General features: G+C 40.3%; 1 protein-coding gene across 1 annotated transcript in view; it reads left to right on the top strand.

The window, feature by feature from the left end:
* arrb2b (arrestin, beta 2b) overlaps positions 1-7,699 on the top strand; it is a 22,372-nt gene extending 14,673 nt beyond the window's left edge. Inside the window, exons 9-14 of the mRNA XM_050066381.1 lie at positions 246-318; positions 1,698-1,835; positions 1,954-2,037; positions 2,403-2,476; positions 2,863-2,914; positions 6,046-7,699. Of these exons, the coding sequence (XP_049922338.1) occupies positions 246-318; positions 1,698-1,835; positions 1,954-2,037; positions 2,403-2,476; positions 2,863-2,914; positions 6,046-6,145 (521 nt within the window). The 3' untranslated portion in view covers positions 6,146-7,699. The remainder of the gene's footprint in view (positions 1-245; positions 319-1,697; positions 1,836-1,953; positions 2,038-2,402; positions 2,477-2,862; positions 2,915-6,045) is intronic.
* The last annotated feature ends 791 nt before the right edge of the window (positions 7,700-8,490 follow it).

The following is an 8,490-nucleotide window of genomic DNA, read 5'->3' as shown; positions in this document are numbered from 1 at the left end:
GAGATAGAGAAAAGATTAAAGCGTCAAATTGCGGTAAAAGATGTTGTATAAAAGACAGGCTACAACTTTTTTTCCTTGTCCCCCCCTGGAATTATTCTCTAAAATTTTACTGTTTATTGTCCCCCCCAACTATGAAATGGGATTTTCGCCCCTGGTTACTGGGTGCTACAGTTAGAGTCTAGTATTTCATTTTGCATCTACTGTAACCTGACTGCTAAAGGAAAATTCTCCTCTCTTTCTATCAGTTCGTCAGTATGCTGATATCTGTCTGTTCTCCATGGCTCAGTACAAGTGTGCAGTTGCCCAGGTTGAAGCAGAGTGAGTTTGTCTACTGTGCTTTTATCCTTGTTTGCACCCATGCTTCATTTCTTTTTTTATTTCCTTTAAACCATGTTTTCTTGAGTTATGGGTACAGCCCGACCAGTACTGGATATTTGAGGCCGATACAGATATCCATATTTGAGTTTTTTTTATGCCTCTGTGCGAGTGATAGCCATGGCCAGAGGCATTATGTTTTTGCGTTGTCCTTCTGTCCATCCCATTCGTAAACAAGATATCGCTCTAGCGCTTATCAGAATGTTTGCACTTCTCAACATTAATCAGTGGGTTCTACAGGGATCAGGTTTAGGTCCTGTTCTCTTTACAATCAAATAATTGTTGATAATTGTGAATTGCATTAGTATGCTGATAATCTCGCACAGCCAGACCTATCTTGTGCTGTGCTAGCACTTGAGAAAGGTGTGGTTGAAACCATCATTATTTGTTTATTGCAATTTTGCACTAAGGGAAAAAACCTGTATGGGTTGTTTGTAATTCTTTAAAGTTTAAACCAATCAAAATCGTCTTGGGCAGCGCTTAGCCCAGGATGCAGCGAAGTTGCCCTTGTAATATACTGTCAGGAGGGAATTTGTTTTGGTGCGATATTTGCATATGAGGAGGTGAGCACTGGCATTAAAGTGGCTAAATTCCCACAAAATAAAATGCCATATAAAACATAAGAAGAAGTTTTAGCATGGACGTTGCTACCTCGAAAGTTGTTGTTGTGGGAGACGGGTCTGGTTTTGTGAGACTAGTTTCACGTAGCATGGAGATTTAGAAAATTGACATTGCTGGCCAGTGACAAGCTTTATACCCACAGTCTTCATCGTGTGAGCTAAACTAGTATGCAGATGACACTATTTTCTAGGGGTGGGGGAAAAAATTGATAATGTTAATGTTACAAATATAAATTAAACTTTACATAGCCTACTAGAATAAAATAATCAATTACTTTTTCAGAGCAAGTTTTCAGACTGAAATCTGTATCTTATCAGATAAAACAGATATTAAAGTTTTCCTGTGGGGACAAAATTTACAGTTGAAAAAAGGTAATAAATCACAATACTTTACTCTACTACTAGCATTTACTCAGCAGTTGTATTGTGACTTAAATATCGTGATAATATTGTGATCCCCACCCCTTCTATTTTCTATGGAAATACATATTTAATTTAACATTGAATTTATCACCAACAACATATCTTACCAGCCTTGTCTTTTGCAATCAAGATTGAACTTTCATATTCAAAGTCTCATTTTGTTTTTACAATTCCTTGCAAGCATTGAGTATGTAGCAACAGACAGAACTAATGGATCACTCTTTAACCTTCCCATTTTGCTCCTCTCTCCCTGACCTTTACCTCTACCCCTAATCTCAGTCACCAGGTTTCTCCCAGCTCCACCTCCTGCCAGGTCTACACTCTGACCCCAATGCTGGGTGCCAACAGGGAAAAGAGAGGCCTGGCCCTGGATGGACAGCTAAAGCATGAAGACACCAACCTGGCCTCCAGCACCATGTACATACACACACACATGTACATGACATGATAAGAAAGGGGTTCACTTTTATACAAACAAGCACACAAGATCATTGTATTCTCTCACACCTGTTTGCTTGTGTCCTGTATGTTGCAGAGTGAAAGAAGGGACCAACAAAGAGATGATGGGGATCCTGGTTTCCTACAGAGTCAAAGTCAAACTGGTGGTGGCTCGTGGAGGGTGGGTGAACACACTCACATTCAGTGCTAACACGTGCAATTTTTACACCAAAGTAGTGGTTGCATTGTGGGTAATGTAGGTGGCAAAGAGGAAAATTGTATGGAACAAAAAAGATACCTCCAGTTCTGTTGCATCAATTTGGATACTTATTTGTAAACTGTCCATTGTACGTCAGACAGTGTTACAGGACTGAAATGCAAATCAGCAAAATACAACTCTTAATATTCTACTCCTGGTTTAACTTTGAATGAAGACAACTAACAGCTGTAAATCATGTAAATTAGTTGTAATATGGTGGGTGGTGACAAGGCTGTTCAGAAAGTTGATTTTATATCCTGTGTGTGTGTGTGTGTGTGTGTGTGTAGGGATGTGGCAGTGGAACTTCCTTTTGTCCTGATGCATCCCAAACCACACCAGCCCAGCCCCCAACCACAGCCAGGTAGGACACACATACACACATTCTTGTACTTCATTCTTCGTGAAGACCCTCACTGACATAATGCATACCCTAGCCCCTTACCCTTATCTTAACCATGACAACTAAATGCCTACCCCAAACCCTTACCCTAACCTAAACCTAATTGTAACCTGAACCCCAAAACCAAGTCTTAACCCTCAAACAGGCCTTTGAAGAAGTGAGGAGCAGCTAAAATGTCCTCACTTTCCAAAAATGTTCTCACTCTACTAAAATACACATCTTGGCCCTCACTAATAAGCACACACACACACACACACACACACAATCACACACACATCTCATAACAGTTAACAGTGGAGCTATTTATTGGAATGTAATTTAATGACCTAGTGTGTTTTTGTTCCTAGTTGTTCCAGAGGCTGACGCTACTGTGGATAACCTCATAGAGCTTGAGACAAAGTAAGTGTGTGTGTGTGTGTGTGTGTGTGTGTGCGTGTGTGTGTGTGTGTGACACTTGTGAAAAAAAGATGAGATTTCTTTCAGCCCTCTACTAAACTTTTCTCACCATATTTTTGCTCTCAGACTGCTGAGTGTGTGGTTGTGATTTGATTTAGCAACACAGCAAAGGGTTTGGATTAGAGAAATGTCACTTCACTGAATCTGAGAGCTGCAGACGGAACCAGGTGATACTATGTTTTGGTTAGTGGTTACATATGTTCTTAAGTGACTTCAATAAAATATTAGATTACTAAGAATGGATCTACAGATGAGAAATGTCACATGACTCTTCTGTAAAGTCAGTGAGGTCCATCCAGTTAACCTGTATGAATGTTATAAGTTTGTGATCCAACATTCAAAATAAAACACAGAAATGGATGGTAGATAAAATGGATGCATATAAAAGCTGTCATCTTAATTGAACATGAATGGAAATGTGGACTAAAAAACTTTAAAATAAGATGAAATAAAAAATTGTAACAATATAGAATACTATCATCTGCATACATATGAATCTTCACAGGATCTCCTATACTGATTGGAAGCAGGGCTTGGCATTAGCACCCAATAGAGAGAGCGAGAGAGAGAAAGAGAGAGAGAGAGAGGGACAGAGAGAGAATACAGACTTTTCATACATGAGAGAGACAAATATAACGCGGACCTACCGATGTGCATTCACACTGGACCCATTCATATGAGTGAGCCGTCACTTTGTGTGTCACTGTTACACCCCTTTTTGACAGTCATAGGCTGGCCTTACCTGGTTTGATTTGGTTTGGGTCATCAGCCCAGCACTGCAGAAATGTGCATTTCTGTTACAACAGGGATGCCCTTGTAAGGGTGTGTCTTTAAATGATAATGGTTTGTCGCGACTGATAACGTTAAAAAAGCATGGGTTTTTCCATCACACAGCAGAGCAGGTAAAAGAAGTTTACCTGTTGGAGGTGAGCTGTTTGCAGAGGCGCAGCTCTTCATCGAACATCTCACTGTGGCTGTTTCTGATTATACTCTTCCTCCCTGTGGTACTATTATACCTGCCTTTATTGAAAAAAAAGCTGCTATCAAAGTTCTGCTAATTCAGTGATAAACACATTTCATTTTCTGTAGATTCTTCATAGTAAAATTCCCCTGTTATTTTGTTATGTAAAAACTTTAATTGTGAAGCAGCAAAATAAGGAAATGTTGAGTTTTCGAGCAGCAACTTACACACAAGTTATAATATGATGGATAGCGAACATGAAATTGTAAAATAAAGCAGATATCTAAAGTACAAACAGAATGTAGGAGAGAACCACAGAGATTCAGTTAGAAGCTACAAAAGTACTGAGAGCTGAACACACAGAGACTTTTAAAAATGTCTTTCTCTCTGGTCTCCTGCAGACAGAGGTTAGTTGAGTCTCACAACACACGGCTTGTTTGTCTGGGGGAAGTGGGGTTGTTGGGGGTTGGCTGCGGTTGGCGAGACATCACTACTACCTGCTTGAGGGTGGGTGGCCCTGCTTTTGGACCTACTCTGAAGAAGGTCTATCTCTGGCGCAGCTCGGTCTGGCACGCTTGACTCAGTGCGGCCAAGAGTTACAGTGGAAAAGGTCCATTAGTAAAGAATGCCACCCTGGACAGGTCGCCAGAGTCAATCAATCAATCAATCAATCAATTTTATTTATAAAGCCCAATATCACAAATCACAATTTGCCTCACAGGGCTTTACAGCATACGACATCCCTCTGTCCTTATGACCCTCGCAGCGGATAAGGAAAAACTCCCCAAAAAAACCCTTTTAACGGGGGGAAAAAAACGGTAGAAACCTCAGGAAGAGCAACTGAGGAGGGATCCCTCTTCACAGAGAACGTGCAAACTCCACACAGAAGGGCCATAAGCCTCAGATCTATCCCTAGAACCATCTGGCTGTGAGGAGACAGTGCTAACCACTGCACCATTTTCTACTACTTTGTATTACTAATTCCAGGTCCAGACAATACAACGTTTTTGTCCGTTCAGACAGTCACTATGTCAGATTAGGTGCTGTGGAGTCATAAAATCTTGCCATGACTTGGCCGACAGACATAACAGACTACACGTTGGTCCACAATCAATCACCACTTGTCATCTTTCACAACGTGCTTGTTGTCATCAGATTATTCTTGTACTATTTTTATTATCATTATGATTTCAGTCACTGTGGCTGTTCATTGTCCCAGCCGAACTGTTGTTGTAGTAACGCAAAAAGTGCCACTAGATGGCAGGAGCTACATTTGAGGTACCGCATGCAAAACATGCAAGTCACTGAATCCTCCACAACAAGTTCCTGCATGAAAGCCTAGTCAGGAAATGAAGGGATTCTCTCAGCCGAAATTATGAGGGGCTTTTAATTTTAAACGGATACTGGAAGTGTGGAGTTTGAAATGACGTTGCAATGCATTAACTTTAACAGGACAAACGAGAGCAGATTAAAAATAAAAATACAGAAGGAATAATAAATAAAGGCCTGTGTCTATATATCTATAAATGAAGCTGGTACCCTCTGCAGTTGTGGTAAGTAAAGGCCAGTCACTATTTGTGAATTTTATTCCTTTATATCCTTGTGCCTCTGCTGTTTCAGGCCATCATTTTTCCATTTTTACTATATAATTGTAATATCCTAGAGGAAATATCAAAAAGTGCTGAAGTGTTGTTGCCATACAGGTGTCCATGGCAGCAGATTGCTCTGTGTTCCTATTGGCCAAAGTGATGGCTGTGACGGGAGAAGTCGTTGAAGACAAAAAGAAAATCACACATGCTAGACTCTCTGTTGGGATGTTGTGAGGTGTCCCAGACGCAGTGTTGGTTGTTGTCTACTATGACACACTACACGAGATAAAAGATGGATCATCACATAGGACACTCATTGTTGTTAAGATAGTAACTTTGGAAAATAATTAGCCACAGCCAAAAAGTTTATGTCAAGCCCTGATTGTAAAAGTGAAAAATAGAGGAGGTGCTGATATAAAACTTTATGGTGCACTTTTTGAGATATTTAAGACTTTAGACATAAATGCTCTGAACCAGCTTATTTTTCAAATCCAGGTAGCTGATGACATTCTTTCTCTTTTTAGTTCTTCCTCCCAGGCTGATGACCTAGTGTTTGAAGACTTTGCTCGCCTGGGGCTAACAGGGATGAAGGATGACAAGGATGACAGCAACCCCTTCTGTTAGCGCCTCCTCTTCCTTTGCCAGCAGGGTTACGTGTCTGAGTGGAAGATTACGGGATGCCGCAAATAGATAGAGAACCCAAGAAGTGGACAGCAAAGCAATACAGCCTCCTGAGTCTTACCACATGCTTTAATCGTATCATTTACTCTGTAAGGGCTACCAGAACTGGTTGTATGTTATGAGATGTACCAGGAGCTCAGTGAGGCTACAGTAACAATCTGCTAATAAGAGTATTATACACACTGCTGTGATTCAGGAGCCAGGACACCTTTAAACCAAAAAATAATACTTGTATTTTTATATTGATAAGAGGTCAGCTGTTGTCTGGTTGATTTATCCTCAGCCTCTTTATAATCATATCAGTCTAATGCATTTTATATCCGGAGCAGAACAATCCAGAGGGTAGAGTTCAATAAATAGCAGGAATAACTTTATTTTTATAGTTAAGGATTTTTTTTGTTTGTTGGTTTGTTTGATTTTTTTGCTGCTGGAATCAGGGCCCAGTTGTTCAGAATTAATCTGATGGGATTTGATCAAATCTTGAAAACGGGTTGTTTAGGGGGAATAAAGGATTCTGAAATTGGATTTAATCATGTAATCCAATCTTGATTTTGAACCAGATCAAACTTTCTGTGTGCTTCAGCATTTGCAAAGCCCTGTCGATTCTTGCAAATACCATTACAAGCTCTCAGAGGAGCCAGAGGAACCTGATTTTTTTTACAGAATATCTGTCTCATGTACTCCTGTCAGAATATAGCGACACTTATGACAAAAGGTTTTTTTTTATAAACGTGTGAAACTGTAGCTTTAAAGCGACCAGCTGGTAGCCTACATTGTGATGTGTAGTCCCATTTAGAGACTGGTTATCTGGATTTGATAATATTGAAAAGTTTGCATCGGGATCTGGTTGATCCAATCCAATGTTGCCTTTACAAAACAGCACAAAATTAAGATGGATTAGCTGATCCTGGATAGCAAAACATGGGATTTCCAAATCCACGGGTCTCATTTGTAAATATTGCGTATGCACAAAACAAGGCCTGAAAGAGGCATACGCCGCTTCCCACGCAAAAGCTGTGATCTATAAAAACAGACTTGATGGGAAAAACTTTGACCCGTGCTTACAATTATTATGGAGATGTAAAATTGGTGACTCAGATGGTTAGTTTGAAGCCTGATTTTAGAAACTGTCAAAATATTTTTTGGCACACACCATTTTTGGCTTTAGTCCATACGTACATTTTTAGTATGGATCCTACACAGTTTTTTAAATAAGATCCCACATCATTCTAAAGCCAGGTTACATATTTTGAACAACTGTGCCCAGAGCTTTGGCGTACATGGATCATTCTGTCTGTACTGTATCACCATTTAAAACACAAGTCAAAAAGCTAGACAATCAATCTCTCAACAGGCTCTTGTGTTTTTGTATCTATGAAGATGCATGATTTTCTTGTTTTTTCCATGGAGTTGTAAATGTGAGCAGTGTAAATGTTAAGTGTAAGCTATCACAACTGTTAATATAATCAAACCTGAGATTTATGAAACACTTAAAATGCTATGGTCATTACATAATTTTATTGTTTGTTTGTTTTTCTTACTCGAAATGAAATAAAATGTACAAATAATCAAGTGCTGGAAGTGTCAGATGGAGGCTGAAAAACATGAGACAAGATTTTGAAATGGGTGGCTGGGCTCAGCCGTAGAGATAAAGCGAGGAGCTCAGACATCTGAAGGGAGCTTGGAGTAGAGTGGCTGCTCCTTCGTGTCAAAAGGGGCCAGGTGAGATGGTTTGGTCTGATCAGGATCCTCCTGCATGTCTCCGGTTAGAAGTGTTTCAGACACGTCCAACTGGTGGGAGGCCCCAGGGCAGACCCAGAACTTGTTGTCTGGCCTGGGAACACCCCTGGATCCCCCGGGAGGAGCTGGAAAGCGTTACTGGGTACAGGGACATCTGGATTGCTTTGCTCAGCCTGCTGCACCCCCTGACCCAGCCCAAGCAGCTGAAAATGGGTGGATGGAAGACTTCAGACTGATAAAGTTCAGTGAATTGTGGGCAGCTGCATGATACATCATTACCTACAGTATTGTGGAGCAAGCAAAACAAGTCCAGATTTAAGAGCATGGAGGACAAGTAGAATGACATTATTATGGATATACAACTGAGGTTTTGAAGACCAAACAGACTTGTTAAAGATTTGGGGGAAAAAATTGGCTTCAGTAACTATCCACTGCGCTTTTATCAGGATTCCCTGATTTTTGACTGTCATACAATGAATCAAGGTCCTGGATGGACATTTTAGTCACTTTGATCTGACATGTTAACTGTTGACTTTAATGAAGGAGAC

Source organism: Epinephelus moara, chromosome 17 (genome assembly GCF_006386435.1).
Source record: "Epinephelus moara isolate mb chromosome 17, YSFRI_EMoa_1.0, whole genome shotgun sequence".
NCBI classification, from domain to species: domain Eukaryota; kingdom Metazoa; phylum Chordata; class Actinopteri; order Perciformes; family Serranidae; genus Epinephelus; species Epinephelus moara.
Note: the sequence above shows the minus strand (reverse complement) of the source record. Positions and strands in the feature narration are given on the sequence as shown.